The 22598-nt window shown below is 37.3% G+C and overlaps 1 protein-coding gene across 1 annotated transcript in view; it reads left to right on the plus strand.

The window, feature by feature from the left end:
- The window catches only part of LOC108677611 (protein amalgam-like), a 111190-nt gene extending 91228 nt beyond the window's left edge, over window positions 1-19962 (plus strand). The window contains exons 3-12 of the mRNA XM_018165863.2: window positions 1760-1924; window positions 4714-4796; window positions 8531-8680; window positions 11316-11459; window positions 13604-13744; window positions 14070-14316; window positions 14922-15049; window positions 18542-18697; window positions 19002-19158; window positions 19678-19962. Of these exons, the coding sequence (XP_018021352.1) occupies window positions 1760-1924; window positions 4714-4796; window positions 8531-8680; window positions 11316-11459; window positions 13604-13744; window positions 14070-14316; window positions 14922-15049; window positions 18542-18697; window positions 19002-19158; window positions 19678-19793 (1487 nt within the window). The 3' untranslated portion in view covers window positions 19794-19962. The remainder of the gene's footprint in view (window positions 1-1759; window positions 1925-4713; window positions 4797-8530; window positions 8681-11315; window positions 11460-13603; window positions 13745-14069; window positions 14317-14921; window positions 15050-18541; window positions 18698-19001; window positions 19159-19677) is intronic.
- The last annotated feature ends 2636 nt before the right edge of the window (window positions 19963-22598 follow it).

Below are 22598 nucleotides of genomic sequence, written 5' to 3' on the forward strand. Positions count from 1 at the left end.
TTTGGAATTGGAAGTATGTATATAAATGGCATGATTGCGGTTAGAGTAAGGAATTCTAAATTGTTTATAAGTCGTCGTCAGTCAGTAATTACGCATTGAGCATAGTATGAATAATTCATAATTTATCATTGGTTAACTATGAACAAAATCAATAACTGAGTCCCCTGACAATCTTTTTAGCGCATTTTCTTATTTATGTAAAAAAGGCGCTATTGTGCTCGCCATGTCCGTCCGTCCGTCCGTCCGTGACTGCACTGACGGACGAGAAAATGCGCTCTCTGTCAGTCACTGCAGTTAGTACTGATTTATTTTTTTAACCTTGATCGAGCGAAAATCGCAGTCATCATTTAAGCATGGCCTCACTTTACCCAACATGAATAGTAGATCTTCCGGTACAAAATATCAGTGTCATCTGAAGCTCGAATCCTCGAGCACATAACCTGCTACCAAAGCGTATTTTTTAGCAAGTATAAAGCACCGCTGCACAGGCAGCCACCGATTGACTGTCTTATTTCCAGCTCTCAACAGGGCCTCTCCTTCTGCTTAAATGAACGGTTATTCTCTCGGCGCTTTGATGTCCTGAAACTTTCTTTTTATTGGAAAGTTGGAGTCAGAGTCTCTCATCTCAGGATCTGGTGCAGCAACCAGAGTTTCCCTCACATCAAAGGAATCCTTTCTTAATTTCTCGTGAAACTCTGACGTTTGGCTACCAAATTTTTTTATTACTTACCATAAAACGAGAATTTAGCCTTGATTTTTGATAGGAGGATATACATTATACATATAAAAAGTGGAAACACGGACTTTCAAAATAATATTACTTTAGGATGAAAACTAGGAAAATTTATTTTCCGGTTACTTCCGTGATGTAGTGCACGATTTAATTCATGAATAACGCAGCTATAACCTATGCGATTTTCATTACATCTTCCACTTCCTCGTCGTTTTACATGAACATTTAATGTGTACATTTTTTATTAGTGGGCTACACACACTCATTATTGATTTTCATTTTAAATCAAGGCTTCAACATGAACAGAACTTATCACATGGTAATTTTAGGTCATTGGTGTGTTATTTTCTCCCGCGTAATAAATTTTCCATTGCACAGTGCCAAAAGAATTAATCATGTCGCCCATGAATTACGCTGCTTTCCCGCTTTAGGAAACTCTGGGCCTTTGGATACTGACTCGTAAAGTATTTCTCACAGAGGGGTGCACGAATAACTTTTTATGACGCAAAGTTATTAATCATACATTACCCTTCAGAGTATTTTACTGACTGCTTCATATTTCCCCTCCCGCAGCTCAGAGTATTTTACTGACTGCCTCTTATTTTACCACCCACAGCGCAAAGTATTTTATTGACTGCCTCTTATTTTATCACCCACAGCTCAGAGTATTTTACTGACTGCCTCTTATTTTACCTCCCACAGCTCAGAGTATTTTACTGACTGCCTCATATTTTACCTCCCACAGCTCAGAGTATTTTACTGACTGCCTCATATTTTACCTCCCACAGCTCAGAGTATTTTACTGACTGCCTCATATTTTACCTCCCACAGCTCAGAGTATTTACTGACTGCCTCTTATTTTACCTCCCACAGCTCAGAGTATTTACTGACTGCTTCATATTACTGCCTCATATTTTACCTCCCACAGCTCACAGTATTTAACTGACTGCCTCATATTACAGCCTCATATTTTACCTCTTTACAGCTGAGTATTTTACTGACTGCCTCTTATTTTACCTCCCGCAGCTCGCTGCACCGAATACACCGACTACTACAACTACGATGGAGGTTATGAAGAACAGGGAAAAGTTAACAGCGCTGTCGAAGATCCGCCATCTTTCCTTGATCGACCTCAAGAGTTCGTCGCCAGGATCGGGGATTCTGTCACTTTCCCTTGCGATGTCGAAGAAAGTGAGTTTTTGCGATATTGTATATATGTATGAAGAAATTAATTTAGCTCAAGATTGTGCCAGCCATCCATGAAAAACGCGTGATTTGACGTTAACTTAATAGCGAACATTAAACACGCTATTAGTTCAAATAAATTTGAACTAAATTTGGATAGGTTGCAAATCAAGCGCAAAGGAAACAGTTTTTTTTGCCAAACATTCGAAAAGCCACATTTTTAGAAAATTTTTATAGCTTTAATATTGCATGTTCAGAAAAATTCAGCAGCAATGTTGAGTAGAATATGAAAGTCAATCAAAATGCTTCTCAATTACAGCTTCCACCAGATCGTGCTTTGATGACTCAAAACGAAGCTAAAAGTTGAGCCTATTTTTAAACAACGAAAAGCTTTGCGATGCTCGAAGTTACCTGAGGCATCAAGTCAATGCGATTCGATCCGATATTATTTGGGACCATCACTCGCGTTTCTCGACTTTTACCATCTCGCTGAAGTGTTGAACCAATAATGTTTGCAGCTGACATTTTGTGACGATCCGTACGGAGCAATTTCCACTGTCATGGCCAAACTTTTTCTTATTGATGAATACTAAAGCTGAGTCATATCTATGACGCTCCTCAATACTTAGTCCTGCTATCGCACAAGCTCCCATTCCATGCTTTAAAAACTTATTCCTGTGGATTCAAGTTCCATTTTAGTGACAAAATTCTTGAGCTAGGGAAATAATGGTGATGCAATAATTCAATTTGGTTATCAAATGCTTATAATCATTGAGGGCACAAAAATAAGTCTAATCATGCTTATCTTCGAGTCGCTGCTACAAAACCTCGTCTAACATCATGGTACTTTTTAATTCGACATTAATGAATGGAAAAATTGTGTATTGTGAACATGATCATGCCATGGATTTAGGCACCATCTTTGTGGCAGTTATTGAACTAATAATCAACAATATGGCACTGTATTTAATGTATTTGCCCTCGAAAATGCCTTCTCCAGCTCTTTATGAACTTTTGTAGTGGCATCATTTGTGAAAATCCTTGTCAGAGGAAAGGTTCTTGTTATCTTGAATGTGCTCTCTGGAGGGTGATGAATGTTTAACAAGAGTGACAATAAAAATAAGGCGTATGATCATGCCGGTAACAGCCAAATGTCTGAGCCACCAGCCGCGTTTTATTCAAGAAAATCCAAAAATATTTAATCTTCATGATTTATGTGTCTGAGGCTGCTCGCAAAATAGCCTCCTAAATCCACCGTGTCTGACGCGATCGCTATATGAATCCATGCTGTACAAACTTAAAAAGGAGAGAACATTTTGTTTCATCTGAAATTTTTTATCGGAGTCTGGGATTTATTTAATAATCTGGTTTTATTATGCTATTTTAATACACTACTCTTCCATAACATTCCATTCCATTTACTAACATTGTCAAATGATAGCCAAAAATTTTAGGGTCGACGATGAGGAAATGTCAAAAATGTAAATGAATATTTCATTCAAAATTATTACAATATTCGTAATTGCTGTTTATTCTTACCTTTCAAAGCCGATTTAGAAGTAATTTCAACATATTAGTTCTAACATCGACTTCCGTTATTAAATCCCCAGATTTGTCCTTTAGCTCATTCCAACTTCAGCTCTTTCTAAATTAGAACAGTTCTGATTTACAGGATCGCATTCCATCCTATTTGAATTCAGAATTCAGCCAGCGTCGATTAAAGGGCAAAAGCGATGATCATGTCAGTGCCTCTTGACGTACCCTCTTCACGAGCCCTCGTGTGTGCCCTTAAACGTACCCTCTCCCGTGCCCTCGTACATGCCCTCAAACGTTCCCTCTCACATGCCCTCTTCACGTGCCCTCAAACGTACCCTCTCATGTGCCCCCTCGTACGTGCCCTCAAACCCACCCTCTCACATGCCCTCTTCACGTGCCCTCAAACGTACCCTCTCACGTGCCCTCGTACATGCCCTCTTCACGTGCCCTCTTCACATGCTCTCTTCACGTGTCCTCAAACGTACCCTCTCACGTGCCCTCTTCACGTGCCCTCAAACGTACCCTCTCAGGCCTCCTATTGAGAGTGTCTTCTAAATGAGTTTGTCGAAGTCCTCTGCCCCAACATTTGCATGCGTATCAAAATACGGAGGAAAATTTCAGTGATTCCTAAAAGCGGAATTTCAGCTGTGACGACCGAAAATTTAGATTCAGTTCATTTTCGACCATGAATTTAGATTCAGTTTATTTTCTTGGCTCGTAGATTTTTCATTGCTGGTTTGCACTTGAAAATTTCTCGTAATGAGATGCATTTCGGAGCTATATTGTTACACTGTGATGGAGTCCAGGTTAATTAAACTCAGTTTTGGAAATGGGGAATTATGCAGAGAATTTTTTATTAAATAGTAGCAGTGAATAATTGTGTTTTATATTAATTCCAGATACACTCATTCAAATGTCTGTTTGAGTGAAAATTTTCCGTTTTTATTATATAAACAATTACAATCACTCACTTTTTAACCCTGAACTTACAAAAAGATGAGATGATTGATGACTCAGCAAAAATATGTTTATTCATTGATCTTAAATGAGTTACCATTGATTAAGCAAGGATGAACAAATTTATACTATCAATCCGGGAAAACTCAGACAAATCCATTCCCAGTGTACCTCGAAATCCTGGGAAAAATTGAAATTTCCTCTGAAATTTTCACGTGTCCACTTTTTCCTCGTAGGCCATCACGGCGTGAGTTCTAAGGTTACACCCTAAATTCAGGGAATGTTTTTTCTCACTTTTGCAGCGGACCATGTGATGACGTTCAGTCACATATCGAGTTACCCCAGACGAGGAGGCAAAAGTCTCTACTTCGCCGCCGAGAGTCCAGTAAGTGCCCTGATATAGGGTGACTCGGCCGCTCGACGCTTCGAATGGCATAATTTGGGTGTTAGGTGCCACTGGGTCTTGGAATCAGTGCCCCTATAGTTTTTTGAATAAGTGAAAATATTTCTCGGAACAGGTGCCACTAGTTCATGAAGTGCCACTTACTTTTTTCCAAAAATGTGCCACTAATTCTTGGAGGTGAGACTCGTTCTTGGAAAAGGTGCCACTAGTTCTTAGAGCAGGTACCACTAGTTCTGGTCTTGGGTGCTAGTCGTTCTGTCATAGGTTGCTCGTGTTGCGACGGCCTTTATTCGTGGTGTGGGCTCTCATTTATGGTTGTGGGGTGTTGTTATTATATTGTTGCTACCTATTCTATTGCTAATATTGCTACTCATGGTCATTAATGCAACCTATTGTTATAGTATTATTAAGGCGTATTTATAACATTATTGCTATTTTTTGCTGTTTAGTTTTACCGACTTGTAGATAAGTTTCAATAGGCTCTCACACTCGCTCAAACTTATTGTATTTATTATTAAGAATAACAAAATTATATTCGCCCAAATAATCTTATTTCACGCACCTGACTAACACATGTCATGCAAAATCAGCGAACTCTTCCCCACAGCTAATATATAAATAATATCCCAAAAAATTTTTTAAGAAAATTTTTTCATCCAGTCATTCACTCCACGCGACTTCCCGCTCACTGCTCACTCTCAACCCTCAGCTCATTTTCCCCACGTACTCCCTCGCGACATTTTGATACGGGAATTTGTCAGGGTTCGACTTGCCGATACTCAATCCTTGCTCGACGATGCCAGCTCGAGCGAACTCTTTTCGCCGGTGCAGATTCTGTTTCTTTTTCCTTGATTGGCTGCACTTACTAGGCCCTGAGGAGAGGGTTAGCTTGCCATCGTATTGGATCTTTGGCTCAACGATCCCTTCGATATTTCGCGGCTTCAGTTTCTTGGCTATTCCTTCTCTGGGCTCTGGTCGTAAATCTTAATCCCATTCAACCCAAACTCTTTGTTTATTTATAACCCTGATTTACTGTGAAGTGTCATGTGTTAAAAATTTCTCGAAAAATTTAAGTTTGCAGTTTTGCAAACAATTTAATTCGAGATATAATTATGTTTTAGTATTAAATCGATACTACTCTTACCTCTTATTTTACTCATATCGTTTGATAAAGGATTAACTTCGTAAATTTTTACTCGTGGAATTTAAAGCAAGCTGACTGACGCTAATTTTTCTAATCGAAAAACTTAAATTTTAGGAATACATGACCTCTATCATCTTACCGATACCTGTTGCCAGAACTGACGCATGACAAGTGAGAACGCTAAATCGATATTAATTGAACGCATGAAAAAGTTCATCATTCGACCATGGCTTCCAAATTCTTATGACGGGTTTAATGTTTCGACAACTTCCACTTAACGGAGTAAGTTGACCACTCACTCACCATGTATAAAAATAGCCAATGTATCATGATAAAGCTAAGCCATCATCACAGCGAATGCTCTTCTATCAATGCTCTACCATCAAGTGGTCAGTTGAATGGATATTTTCAGTTACCGACCTCTGTAGAAACGTTCAATAGGATTTTTTGCAGCCTATTCATCTGATTTAACAGAATCTTTATCCCTAATTCAAGACTGATGAATAAATTTTAATTCGTTCAGCGATGTGTAGACCAAAATTATAGCTTTTTTTGCTGTCTGACATCGCCTTAACAAATCATTTAAGGAAATGACATTTTCTTCTTATTTAATCATTGGAAAACTATTATTTAAATTCACCATAAACTACATACACTTTAAACATTTCTGTCTCCGTAGAATTCCTATGCAAAATTCTGAAGCGTTGTAATTTGTGACCTACTAAATTCACAAACTTCGAACTTTTCAAAAGTTTTAAGGTTATTAACCGTCTTTAACATTAACATGAAATTTAACTAAATATATTAGTGCTCTGTCTGAGACAGCGTATCTTTTCCAACTCAGCGTTTTTAGCTCACATTTCCTGCTGAATTCAACAGCATATCTAAAGAACAGCGCTGCATCTTTAAAGAAACCTTAGGAACTGCGGCAAGCCCTTTTGGTAGAGAGGCTGAAAGCGAGGCGGCCAATAGTGACCCGAAGTCTTTACGAGCTTCGGAGCCTCCTCGAGTGCGAGGCGCGTGGCTAAAAGATGTTTTACAGCCGAGGACTGGAGTAGTGAGCGTGCTATCCTCAGCATAAGGAATGCTTTAACACGGGCTTTACTGATGGTGTACTGCATGGAACCGATCTTACGAGATATGCTCGAGCCGTACATGGTCCTGCATAATCTCATGCATAATGTTATGGCCTCGCTGACTGACATCATCTTCAATGCGTGCATGCGAGTGGAAGCTGATCGGCTCTACTGCGTCGAGATGAATGCCATACACATGGTCGTGGCGATGCTCGTCTGTGATGTACGGAAGCTCTTGTAAGATTTGTCCTTCGCTGAACATCAGCCAAGTTTTTAAATAAGGATTTTGTTGCTGGAAACTCTACTAACATCATTGCCGATTCATCATCGGCCGGAGGTTCATCTTCGAAGTGCGCGCCAATATTTTATGTCCTGATCGTTCCTCCGCGAGTGCCTGAACTGCAACACGGAATCACAACAACAGATGCGTTGTACAAAGCCGCTTAAATGTTCATGCTGGTTTTAATCTTGGGGACTCGTAATACTTCTGTAAATGATATCTATTTCTCCTTTCGGTCGTAATGCGGACTGACACACTTATTCATGACGCGAGCTCAAAGCGATCTGGCAGGGTTTGTTTGTAGGCTTAAATTCTTTTCACAAATTCCTACATCTGTTTTAGCGGTTTTTAATTTTATTTCAAAAAAGTTTAACCTATCAGCCTAAATTCTAAGGATTAATTACAAGAATGAATACATGATTTTGAGTAAAACAAAACGCTTTTGGAACATTTGCCTCACTGAAGAATATACTTTTATTCAGGCAAACATAGCGTTCGCTAAAATTCCTAGATATTTAAAACAAGAGTCCACTATTATCGCTACCTTCCAGTTTAGGCGCATGAAAAATTTCGCAAATATATTATTGCGCGCCCAGTTTTGAAAATTTGAAATGAGTCAGTGTATTTTCGATGGACGTATTATTTTGATGTATTTTTCGAGCTGTATTATGATTAATGTTAGACTGAATGCGTAGGATCTTGGCTGCATGCCGATGTCGTCGGTTTAAGGTCTTCTACGTACTGCTGGAATTTCTGAGACACTTCACTATGAAAAATAAATCAACCTATAATCAAATATGAAAAATAATTCAATACTAAAACATAAAATATATATTCCACCAGTATCTATATTTTCTACCAGTATCTATATAGTCTTCTAGGTTATATTCTACACGTAGCTTGTATCAAAATGCAAAGTCGTAATATTTCGTTCGACGTGGCAGCTCCTCAGGTAGCATTACTAGTCGTAATCAGTGACACCTCATACATCCCACTACTGTGTACTAATATCCATATTGTCTCTCGTTATACCAAAGCCAAGGAGATAATTTTCATCATTTATTTTACATCGCGGTTTAATTAAATTTATAACGTACATTGCCGCAATGTATTTAGTAAAAACCTCATACCTGTTTTTATACCTTATAAAAACCTTATCAATTAGCACCACTCACCTTGTCGTAAATTGAAGTTTGTTGTTGACATATGTTTGCAGGTGCGCAGAGTTCCGCGCTTCAAGAAGAAAGGCAGCAAGTATATCTTGTCATCAGTGAGGAGGTCTGATGCTGGTGTCTACATTTGTCGAATTGAGACCAAAGTTCCCGTGGAATTACAGCATAAGCTCACCGTCCAGTACGCTCCCAAGGTGAGCTTTGATTATGACTGAAGCTTTTATGAAAGTATAGCTATACCTATAGATATGGATTTGTTTACATTCAATAAATGAATGAAATATTATCTATTATTGCAATAATTATATGAATATTTCCAATTCTTCATGATTTCTTTTGTCTGAAGCTTTTGCTTTTATGAAAGTATATGAAAGTATATTTTATGAAAGTACTGAAGCTCTTATGAAAGTATAGTTATACCTATAGATAAGGATTTGTTTACATTCAATATTTGAATGAAATATTATCTATAATTGCAATAAATATATGAATATTTCCAATTCTTCATGATTTCTTTTGTCAAATGCCACTCTAAAATTGATTATTGTATTCATGCCCTTTTGCAAATTTGCATTAAACTCTATTATTTAACGGTGTATATTAAAACAGAACGATCTGAGAATTAAACAGAGTTTCACACATGATGCGCGTCACTAGTTCATACATAAACTGCATTGAGAAGTTTGAAGAGGACCCCAATTAGTATATTTACTTAATAGTTACTATAAATAATCATTGATGCAAAATATTGAGGTCTGTTTAGTCGTGAGCGGTTATAATGAAAGATCTTATTCCGTTCCTTTAAGGTTACTAGTTTAATTTTTTTAATAATTTTAAGACATTTTTCATCTGTCTCTACATGTCAAGACATTTTTCATCTGTCAGTATTCTCAACGCACTAAAATGCACTTATTTGTAATTTTAAATAATATCTGCATAGTAGCAAATCTGGTAAACATTAGTTTTTATTAATAATGGATAAACTTTCGGTAAAGCGCTTAGCCACTCAGAATTTTTTACTCTGTAACCCAAATAAAACAAAACATTCAGTTGCATGAGAGTATTTGACTAATATAAAGGCACGCGCTGAAAAGAAGAACGCGCTCGGAAAATTCTTCATAGCAGTTCTGAGCTTTGAAATGTAAAGGAAATCCAAATGAAGTCAGAGTCAATCAGAAAATATGAGAAAAATGCAAAAGGATTCTTGATTTTACGTCTGTTTGAATCTTGAAATTTCAAGTTTCTCGAATCGAATTGTCGTCAGTAGTAAGTTAATTTCTTCATTTCCTTGAACATTAATTTTGTTCTTCAAGCTCTAGGCCTTCATACTTTCCTCGCATTAGTCTGTGCATTTTTTAGCAGTTTTTATCCGTCTTAATTTGCTCTTGAAGTTAAATTTTCCGTTCACTAGAACAAAATAATTCAAAGTTCATGTCTAGAATTCTGTGCAAATTTACTATTTATCTTCGGTATTTATTCTTTCACTACGTGAAGACCACGTGTGAATTGAACGAAATGCACGTTTCTGCAAGGCGCTTCCAATTTCCGATATTTAAATTAACAGACCAGTCCTCGCTTGGCTTTACTTGTCACTACGCCGCCCAAACTAATCATCCAGAACTTCCCTTTGGGCTGGCGTTTCATTCGAGTTTTTTAAATATGGGAAATTCTTTCTAGTGCCGATGGGCTGACGCTACCGCATTTCCGATCGTCGACTGGTAATGTTTGTAGATAAGTTGACGAACGTCAGGCATTGTTCGTACTCGTAACTAACTTGCCCCGATTTCACTCTTAAATGGTATTACGAAAACATTCCACGCAAAAAAAAATTGGCAGATAAAACGTCAGAAAATATATAATCTGAAATTTGTGCGAACATTATAATTTAGAACTCGATTGTCTCTCATCGAAATGGCATATAAAATTCCCCCGGATTCCCCCGGATACTTACTTATCCTCCAAAATTCGATGCAAATGTATTTATTTCAATCAGAAAATAAAATTTGAACAGTTTAACTATTTTGGAGTCCACTGCTGGCAATGCATAAACAGGTCTGGCAGTGCAATATGATCATGAAACATTCTCGCAATGGCCTGTCTTTTAAATGGAACTTTTAGTCTGCATCAAATGTAAGCAGCGTTCGACGTTTCTCTCCTCTTACTGAATAATTAATGTGCTTGAACAAGAGACAGATGCCGCTGTTGCGTAGAAAGAATATCTTGTTTCATGTGTACACGAGCTCTACACACAAAGCCGATGAAACAGTATTGATTCATGTGCTATAGGTCATTTGAGTGTGAATTTCTCTACTTCATAATTTCATTGCCAACTGACACGCGCTGAATGACGACGACAAATCAAAAATGAAGAAAAACTTCTACAATACCATGAGATTGTTGTGGAAGCACTTAAATATCATGGTTCGACTTCCTCACGCATGGATGACAATATTTATCAGCTTAAATGCTCGTTTAACTGTCGTTGTATATAATCACTTAGTAAATATGCTATAAACCTGTAAATAATAACATTCATTGTCATAATACCATACATTTTCCCTTTACCTGTAGAAACTAAAAATTTTCACCTATATAGGGCTCATATTGTTCCAGTCTTGAGGGGAATTATTTCTATAGAAACTGGATATTTTTTCTTTTCATTATTCAAATCATGATGGAAATTACATTTATGGAAATTTTTTCACTTTAATAGATCTCATATTGTTCCTGTCTTGAGAGGAATTATTTATATAGAAACTCGATATTTTCTCTTTTAATTATTCAAATCATGAGGTAAATTTGATATATAAATTTTTTTTCGATACACAGGCTTCGATAGTTGGCCCCCGAGAGCGGACAGTTGACCAGGGCTCCGTGCTGGAGCTGCAGTGCGCCGCAGACGGCGAGCCTAAGCCAGAGATCGTGTGGCAGAAAGAGGGCGCTGCATTGCCTGCTGGAACAGAAACTAACAAGGCAAGTCTTGCCATGACAACTCAGATTGGAATTCTTGCCTGTGAATTCATGGTATTGAATGGAATAAAATTCGTGAAACAATTGTTTAATTAATTACTTATTATATTAGCATTTATCGGTATAGGTTTTTGCCAAATCATGTACTCTACTATGCACTTTTCGGAGCAATATTAGAGGATGGTGAATTTCTCGCTTCTTTTCGATAAAAAGAAAGTAAAGCATAATTTTGCTTATTGTTTTTTCTCCCATTTATACACACAAATAAATTTTGAATTATATTATAATACAGTTTTAACCCATTCTTTATGGATTATATAGAATAAGTCAAATTTTTCTCCTGAAGGCATAGATCTTTTCTCGCACAAAAATTTAATTCGATTTCACTGCATTGAGCTTAATATTTTCCTTAGATTTCGTGTGATGCTCAAAGTTTATTTTTCTTTTCGCTAGAACAAGAGTAAGAATGTCCACTACCATCGCATTTGCTCAGGCGTCCTAATTTTTTTCTGACATTTCCTCGGGAACTTTTTCCATCAATATTGCGCTCTCATTTCGTCTTGATTATCAGTTAAAAGTACACGAAATGAGCCAAAAGTCTCTTAGGAAAAACCTGACATCCTCCCAAAGACTTTGGCTGAGTTTGAAGCCTTGGATTTTCATTATTTTTGTGCTCCCGAGAAAAGACCTCTCATAAACGCCTCCGTAAACTTGCAAAATCTGCCATGATGAGAGCTCAAACTCTGGCCACGAGGCGTGACCTTCGTTCTTCGTCTCATATTGAACGATGATCTCGGCTCATCGGCTCACAAATACTCCGAAACAACATTTTTGACTAGACAGTTGCTTTATTTTAATCAATAATCAGTAAATAATTTCTATTAATTTAAAATTCAGGATTATCGCTCGAAAATATTTTATAAAAGATTATCGCTCGAACATATTTTATTACTGACTTGGATCTCCTTAGATAATTGCAGAAAGACGCAAGACGCTCGTAAAAGCTTCATTTTACACCCCAGTTTCTTTTTAATGCCTCACATCCTGGCACCTTCATGGAGCAAACTGTAGATGGTTTGGTCCTATCAGTGGTTGGTTCTTAAGGCGCTAAGTTTGACACATCCAGCTTTTATTTGTCTATTATTTTTGTGGCCACATTGTTGATGAGTCACTAGTGTATAATTTTTTAAAGCAACTAAGGCTTTGATAGGTGGCCCTCTAGTCAATATTCCCATAATATTTTTAACAACACTTAGTCTTTTTACGAAAACTTGGTTCAAATTAAGCTGCTAGAATATACATGATAACTGTAATTCTCATACAATCTGCTTTCGAAGAGTTTTTTTCATATGACTCACCGTACCAGGGGGGGATAAAATCCAACGATGTTTTCATACCGCAGTGATTTCAGAATTAACTCTATTTTCAAGAAATTTACATCGCTCAAATTATTAAACTATGCTTCAATCGCTGCTTACATGCAAGTTCTGTCAGTTGTCGATCAGGCGTCTCATACCACTCATTATAATCTCGATCGATCATCTCGATCGATGATCTAAGATTAGATCATCGATAATAGAGATGCAATTTTCACTTGACGTGGAAGAGATTGATGGAAAGCTAGACATGACACTGAGCAGCATAGAAAGCATCAAGTGAGCAGGACCGCAGTGGTGGGTGAATCTAGTAAGTCTATAAAAGGACTGGGCACCTTAATCAGTCCCCTGGTAGTTAGCACGGCCACTGCGATGCATCAATTTGTTAGAATTACCCCGACCTGTGAGACGTAGCCCTATGCCTGACTGTACTCTATAGTAACTCTCGTGTATAATAATTCGTAATAAGATAAGTTTACTATAGAACAACACTTAACTTTTCCCTCGCGTACATAGCCAACGAAACCCTGTCTTCAGGGTAAGCGTATATACAACATATCTACGTCGGATTTTCATCTTATATTAAACCACGGACAACTAAAATGCGACCAGTTACTGTTTATGTATTCCATTATTTGCTTTAATAAAGTACACGAGCAATTGCTTTCCGCTTTTTCAGTAAATATATTATCATAGCATATGACTATTGATTTAATATTGTCTGTCACTTGAAAATTCATGTTCTAATATAAACTTGAATGTATTTCACAGGGCCCCATCTTGCGCATTCGGCCAGTTGACCGCCACATAGAAGGAACGTACACGTGCTCCGCCAGTAACAGCATCGGCGAGCCTTCGAAAGCTTACGCAACAGTTATTGTCCAATATCCTCCAGAAATACGGCCGAAGCAGGTAAAGCACAGATATTTGTCACCAGAGCCCATTACGAGCATGAAAATTCCCTATTCCATCAGGTTAATCACATAAACGAAATACTAAAATTCCCCTAGATTGACAGCGGCAATGACATTTTTAATACGCAATTGTTAATCATCATACGACCACAGATTGTCATGACTCAAATTATTCAATTCGCCTGAGCTATCATATGTACTAAAATTTCGTAAATCCCTTATTTGTAATTCCAATGATTTATAACATTATTATCCAAAGTAAGTTAAATATTTGTAGTGAACACCGTGGACTTTACTTGAGATTTCTGAAACTGCTGCCTCAGGCAATGGTGCACGGAGGCGAGGGGGACTCGGCTGAGTTGGTTTGCATCGTGCTGGGCTTCCCAGCTCCCAGAGTTTCCTGGTCCCACAACGGACAAATTCCTTCATCAGACAAATACCAAATGACGACCGACGGAGAGCGCCGCTACAGCCTCACAGTGCGCAACGTCTCCGAACAGGACTTTGGTGAATACAGATGCAACGCCAGCAACAGTCTGGGAACCAACAGCAGCAGCATCAGATTAACAGGTTCGTGATGGTGGGAAGCAGAAAAGTTTTTGTCAATGGAAACATATTAACATCCGGATTACTGTGGCGGAAGATTAACATAAAGTTGATTTGAGGACTGTAAACAGTAATGTATCACCACTGAATAAGAATGCGTATGGTTGTTGTACTGCAAAGGCTAATTCTAGAAGCTGTTATTTTACAACAAGTTTAGTGTGCATCGGCTTCGGTTCAATCAAATGTTTGCATTTGTCTAACCTAGCTTTAGCTGAAGGCCAACTATTTAAAAATTTTTATAGATTCCAAATTTTGGAAAAAAATCTCAACAGCTGGTCCTTTATTCTGTATATCATATGAAAAAATGTTCCTTCATAAGGCGGATATTACTAATGCAAATATTGCTATATTTATTCCAGTTATCCTATAAATGAATTGTAAATCAGTTCGTTTACATTATTTCTTAAGTATATTTTTTTCTTCTTTGAGTTATTCAATTGATTTCGATGAATTTTTACTTTATCGGAAATCTAACTCATGGGCTGCATATTCCTCACTCTGAATAATTGCATATTCCACTCTACATATTCCTCTCTCTCACTCTAATTCGCGGACTCCATATTCCCCAGGTTTGCCAGGCACTCCGATCATCACCAGTAGCCCCGCTGGTGGGGAGGAGACCACCTATACCATCACCTGGGAGACTGAGAGCACCGCCCCACTGCTCCAGTACAGGCTGAGATACCGCGAGAAAACCGTGAGTATCTTGGATACCACGAGAAAACCAAGGGTATTTTATAAACAGTAAGTATCTAAGATACAGATAGAAAACCGTTTCGCAGTTACCGCGAGAAAACCGTGAGTATCTTAGATACCACGAGAAAACCGTATCTCAGTTACCGCGAAATATCCGTGACTACACCGCGAAAGTACCTCAAGTATATTAGATACCGCCAGAGAAACAGCATTGCAGTTACCACGAGATAACCGTGTGTTTCTCCGCGAGAGAAACGTGTGTATATTATATACAGCAAGCGAGATCGTATCGCAGTTATCGCAATATAATCGTGAGTATACCGCGAGAGAATCGTATCTTAGATTTAGCAAGATAACATTTAATATTTTACTGCTACGCTTCTTGCGTGTCGTCATGAAGAATAATGTAGACTAAAGTTACTGGAAGCGCATGGGTGACACCAGAAAATAACTTTTTGTACAAGGTGACTTCTTTGACACTGGGTCGGCTTGATTATCGTTCTTAACAATATATTTTCCGTAGTTACTGCTAAGAGAAAGACCGAATGCTGTACAGGGTGCGGCGCGGGAACTTACTTATTTGAATTGCGCGCCACGTGGCGGCCATTAGTCCTAGGAAGGTGGCGCCATGCGCAATATGGTGCGCGGGCTATGAAGTTTTTCGTCCACTCAGTTCAGTTGCGACCATGCAGTGGTCGAGAGAGGAGCGCGCGTTCGCAGTCTCTGTGTACTTTTCTAGTGGCCGGTAGAGGTCACCTACAAGATGTAATATTCAAGAATTAAACTTGTAAGTAAACCCAACGAAACTTTAAATGTAGCTCTTTGTAAAAAAGAAAGAATTAAAACGCTATCTTTAATACTTTTTACTTTGTGATTTTTTTAAAAGAGTAAGTTCCCACGCCGCACCCTGTATTAATTTTTTACTAAACTTCATTTGAATATACTAATATGTTTGTACATTCTACGTGTTTAAACCTAATAACTATCAAAAAAAATTAATAAAAATTCCCACAAAAAAATTTTGTTCATCAATCCACTGATAAATTTTAAAACGTTTCCCTGCCATGCTAATGATTGCAGCTAACTCTGTACGTGCTCCAGGTTTGGATTACCATTACTATTATTATTACCTGAAAAATTTTAGGAAATTTGTATGAAATAAGTGAGAGTTATCTGGGTAATCGATTTATTTTATCATTTCAATTGCGTTGCTTTAGCTCGTCAACCATATTACTTCATTCCGTCATCATTCAGCGGTTGTAAAAAATGCTTTCAGTATCCGGCATCATGTTACTATTTTATCAATTTTGAAAAATTCTTTGTTGATTCAAGTTTACTCTATCGGATTAATTAATTGACCTGCCAATCGATTCCCAGCGCCCCGATCTTGTCTGTTCCCATCTTTGAACAAAGCGCATTCTCGCGCTTCGCTCAACGTCAATTTCTTAGGCACTTATCGTTAATTTCTTTTGACGGAAACGAGCAAATTTTGCGGGCTTTTCTTGGCCGTGACCAGCTTTTTGGGAGGATTTTTTTCATGTGTCCCATAATTAAGAGCAGCTCATTTCGTCTTTTGCGCGCCAAATGAAGAGCTCGAGTTTAATGAAAACCCAAGGCGGGGAGCTAGGCACCAACTTGAAGCCATCACAGAGCATCAGGCTTCTCTTCAGGCCTAAATTATGTCCTCATTCTAGCTTTTAGGATATTTTTAATATTCACTCTGTACCTCATATGAACATTCCATCCGCTGCCTGCGTAAAATTTGTGCACTGAGGAAACTCGGAATAAATTCTTGTTATGATAAAGAGTTAAACGTAATTTTTTCAGAGCATTCCTAAATTGAAGATTCTCGACATTTTCGTTTTTGCATTAAGAATCTGTCTGAATAATCGTCTACAACGATTTTTATATTGTAGAAATAAAGCTCAACTATTTAAATTTTAGTCACTGCTCTCTGTGGCATCCTGAAATCTCCCGCTTATTCATCAAATTGAAACAACGTCTACGCTTTTTATCTTTGGAATTTGACGGATGCAATCTAATCTTTTAGAATTTAATGTCAAATTTCCCTCTGCATTTTGCGGAACAAAAACCTTTTTCTTTGACTCATTCTACGTTTAGAATCAATCTTTGGATTCCTCTGCCCTCAGTGAAGCTAGCCCTGTTAGCTCGCCTATTAAGCCTCTTTTTAGCACTGGTGAAAAACTCGTATTCTTAGAAGCATCACATCAATGCCTCAGTAAGCATCGAAACTCCATCCTTTTGAAAAGCTCTAAATATTTTACGAGAGAAACTTTTTCGAAACTTTGAATGGAATTGCTTCAGTAAGTTTTTGTGACGATTAAGGGTACGTTCAAGATTTCGCTTGAGTATACCTACGATTTTATGTCAGTTTTACACGGTCGATTAAAAAAATTCTAGCATTGTAAGATTCGCTTGGTTAATTCCATTTATTTTAGTATGCGCAGGAGCTAGCAAGAATGCCCAGGTTACTCGTAAAGCCTGATTACGCACCGAGTTTTGATTACAAGGGCAGTTGAATGAGATTATGCAGCAGTTAATAGCAACAGACTTTCCCCTTGTGATTTCCAGACCATAACGCAGACTTTCTGACGTTGTTAAACTCTTTCGTATTTAAAAGTTGACCACATTGCCTTGAACGTCAAACCTAGGACTGTCCCTTTGACATGAATTTTTTACATGATAGAGATAGCTGAATGGAAATTTATTCTACTGCATAAATTTCTGCTGAAAAACTTCATCATACCAATATTTGCTTGCTCTTTTTTACTTTCATTCGACGTTCCCGGCGATAAACTAATTTTCCTGATAATGGATCTTAATTCTTTTACTCCGAATTGGAAAATCATGAAAACATCAACCCAAATCCCACGAAATCTTCAACAGGTGCCCCATTAAAACTTTCTGCTGTGTTATTATTAATTCTAATATTCGAACCTTGAAAGAATGAAAACCTTGCCTGATGTACTATTGAAACTCTCTGCTGTGCTACAGCCTCCCTGATAGCATCGTTGACGCTCCGAGTATGAACACCTTCAAGAACAGACTAGACGTAGCTATGCAGAGCATATGTTCAGTCTTAAAATGCCTAGCAAATTACGGACCAAGCAATAAGTCCAGCAGCTATCTCAATCAATCGTCAGCTATGGAAAGATCGGGTTCCAAAGGCCGGATCCCTTTTGAATCAGGTCACGAAAAATTCAAGAATCGGCAACAGGCCATGAGCCTATTTCTTCAATGCTCACACTTCTATTCTATTCTATTCTATTCTATTATTATTCTATTCTATTCTATTCTATTCTATTCTATTCTATTCTATTCTATTCTATTCTATTCTATTCTATTCTATTCTATTCTATTCTATTCTTTTCTATTCTATTCTATTCTTTTCTATTCTATTCTATTCTATTCTATTCTATTCTATTCTATTCTATTCTATTCTATTCTATTCTATTCTATTCTATCTACCCAGGAAAACGAGACTGTATTGCACGGCCCGGGGCACTGGCACGACTCTCTGTACTCCCCGAAGCTGGCGCTTCAGCAGGGGTTGGTGCACAGGGCGGCTGCTGTCAGGGGCAACCATCGGACGAGTGGTGGACCGGCTGGCAGGGCCTTAGGGCAAAAGGTGAAGATTGCAATATCATTTTTATGGGCGATGTGTCAAAAATATTTTTTGTATTTATTCTGTTGAACGCCACTGAAAATTATTCCTTGATAATGATTGTGATGTTTTATTTTTGCATACGTTAGCTCGTTTGGATCTTAATACTAAAATGTTTGCTTTTGTCAGGGTAGAGTTTAAAAAGGTTCACATGTAATTTTGGAAGAAATATTATATTCCCTCACTCTACTACATTCAAAGAATAATCACATAAAATTTTTGCAGCCTGCGTTTCAACATGAATAATAATACTTTATTCGCACATCAGTTGGAAGGGAAGTTGATTCCTGAGGACCGCATCAGGCCAATGGCTCACCCTCTGGACACCCTCCTGGCCGCCACCGAATACCAGGCTACGGTTCAGGTCGAGAATAAGTTTGGTTGGTCACAACCTTCACCCGTCTTCTACTTCCATACCAAGAGAGGTGAGACAAACTAGTCATTTTCACGACAAATAATGGAGTTCAAGAACCCATCTGTCTCCGTTTTGAATGAAATAGAATGAAAATTTGCATTGAGGCCAAATTTAAGTAGAAAATCCGAGAGAGAGATGAAGAGGCAAGTGAAGAAGCAAGTGAATTTATATTGCTTTAACGCGGAATATTCCTCCAATAAAAATTTAGTACACAAAGTAATTTAAAATTCATAGGTCGTTTGTAAATCTTCAATTACGAGTACAAGTCATGATGTTATTAATTTATTTTGCTAGCCTTATTTTAATGTTGTGGAATGCAGTTCCAACGTCATACTCGTATTCCTGTTTAAATCAACAAGCTTTTGATGCAAGAATAAAATTTCATCCCTGATGTTCATTCTCTATTAATTCTAGAGAATGATTTTAGAAAATTTAGAAAATTTTCTTCTTATTATTCATGAAACAGCCATAATCTAGATTTAAACATGGAATATATTTTTACTTCAAAAAGATATTTTTCTGGCGACAGAAGTGGCCGTCGGCCAGTCGGCGACAACAAGCAGCGACAGTCTACCTTCCTGGCGCGGTTGCCCGCTCCTACGCTGGCTGATGCTCGTGCTTCTTTGTTGTGCCATTAGACTCTGAATTTTCTCAGGCGTCGAAATTAATTTTAATCAACTTTACGTACCTGTAGTAAAACTGTCGAATTTTCGATTTAAATTTATGTGTCTCATAGTGTCTGAATGTTACTTACAGTATGCACGAGTGTATGCGCTTCGAACACGTGTAGAATTTATAATTTGTTTGAGACAAAAGGTTGAATGATGAAAGCCTTTAGAACTTGAGAATTTTACATTTATTGAGTTGAGGTGAGTCTGTATTTTCATGTTTATTATATTGTGTTAGATCTTGAAGGTCAAATTCCCGCTCATTTAAATTTTTGAATGGCATATGGTTAAAAAGCAGCTGCATAAAACAACTTAATAGCCAAACATCACCCCTCTAGCGTTTGCTAACTTTAAAGAATTGCATTATTGAATAATCTTTAACAAATTGAATACTTACATGTCAACCAAAGTGATGTGGTTGATTGCTTTGAGAACATAAATTTCGAGAGGCTCTACCTATGTGAGAAGTTTCACTTAATCATCAACAATCAATAATTTTGGTAATGATTGTTTTTTATCTTTTGTTAATTTCAGGATACTGCAAGAAATCAACTTGGATTTATATAATAAAAAAGGAACAATTTTTCAGTCCTGAAACGATGTTTTTTCGATGGGACTTCCAGTTGAAGTTTTTAGGTAAAAACTAAGCGATAATTTCTTGCTGGACATACACCATCAATCACTGTGACTGCCATTCATTAAACCTGCACAGACGAAATTCACGCATTAAAGTGTACATGAATCAATGCAAGGCGCAAATTAGGTAGTTAATCTTGATTGCTAGGTCGGTAGTAATAAGTATACAGAATCTTTTAGGCAGTTTTGTAAATAGTAGGAGGGAATAGTTTACAAATCTAGATGGTAAATTAGTCGGCGCTCATCGCACTGATTTCTGTCGGGATTTACGTAAATGATAAACGTTTACTTGAAAGGAAATTTGCTAATTTCCACATTTTTAAGCTGCGTTGGAAGTTCATGCATAAAATATTCTTCCGTTGTCCAAGCATCACCAAAGAAGGAAAAACTTTGCAATAATTTGATCGATTCTTATACCGAGAAACGTGACTTTAAATATTTCAAATTTTCTGGATTAAAATTATTTGCCATACTTTATTCATTCCATTAATTATCAGCGGCTACAATGAAGGCAATGAAGAATAAGGAGCCACTAAACACGTGCCACTTCATGGCTGTGTTTAGAGAGTTATTAGATTATTCGTAGAGTTATTAGATTATTAGTAGAGAAAAATAATAATATATCACACTTGCAAAATTACATTGATCAAGAAAAAAATGGATTTGATTGCTCCAACTGACCAAGTTTCATTGTGGAGACCCTATTTTAGAGTCTATGGGTTCACGTTTGGTTGTTTATAGCTTCATGGATTTCGCATTTTTACCGCATTTGTTTTTAAGAAGAAGTCAAAGAATTATTATTTTATAAAAAGCAGCATATAGTTCAGCTCTTGATGAGACTCGCGCAAGTTAGACAACTGAACAATTCTTATAGATTCCGCCATTTTATAGATTTGCCCGAGTTCTGATTGTTGCATTTATTAAAGATGAGGTTGATTAAGATATCGATGATGAGAGTTGAAATGCAAATCATAGGCCTAAATTAAATCGTTACGACTAGCGGATAATTTTTTATGCGTTCGATAATTACACCGATCAAATAGAAAATTACTTACAGCGCTAAGTTCTATCATTCTCTCTCGTCACGCTGTTAAGGTTTTTTCTTTAACTAAGCTACCTGTTGAGACACAAAAAAAATAACAGATCGATGAAGACCAAGTCAATACCAATCTGAATTCATTTAATGTAAACTATGTGTTGTCTTTATTCCGAGTCATTCTTTTATTGGCAGGTAATTGAACGTTTGAACGAAGCCTCGAACGACGCTGAACTGGAAGACCGTATTTGTTGACGGGATTCATTTTCTTCACAGTGCGATATCAAAGTCGCTGCTTAATTACATAGAAAGTTCACAATGGTTATCATCGATTGAAGAAATATTACCATCCGCAGAAATATTATTTTTAAGTCAACACTGAGATTTAAATTTCAAATTTTATGGCATTGAATCTTCATTGTTTGAAGCATGACCAGATAAATTGGACAATTACGAGTTAAGTAAATATTCCTTCTGTGCGTCATCTCGGATAATTAAATAACAATGCTGAAAGGAAAACTATTTTATTTTATTTTTGTTTGACAGAGGGCCATGTCTGGTCTAAAATGAATGTATGTAAAGCTCTAGATGTTTAAGATAGATTATCCAAATGACTATTTTTACTATGAATCTTTTCCTCATAGGTAAATTATCTCTAAGAATTTTGTCGCCCATGGTCCGCGGTTTTCGCGGTAACTTTAAATCTAGAATGGCAGAGTTTTCTCTCTTGCCGCAATATCTTAAGCTTAAATTAAGGCATTTGATGTAGCGATAATGTCCAATATAAATCTCAGTGTTTCCATGTGTTCTTACATGAAATATTATTTTAATGTTCAACTGTTCGTACTTGCCAAATTCATCTCTCTGATAATAATATTTCTAATTCACCTATTTTCAATGTTTTGATATTCTTTATTACTGATGGTCTGCACCTCATTCACGCAAATATCCTCACTCACACTTATTTTTATGACTTGAAACATTCAACATTTTGATAGGTTGCATTAGTGATAGACTGCACCTCAAATACACACATCAAGGTCAGAGTTAAGGCCATCATGAGGCTAAATGAATAAAACTCCTGTTATGTCCCGTAAAGCAGAAGGGATG

This window comes from Hyalella azteca, unplaced genomic scaffold (genome assembly GCF_000764305.2).
Source record: "Hyalella azteca isolate HAZT.00-mixed unplaced genomic scaffold, Hazt_2.0.2 contig7452, whole genome shotgun sequence".
NCBI lineage: Eukaryota > Metazoa > Arthropoda > Malacostraca > Amphipoda > Hyalellidae > Hyalella > Hyalella azteca.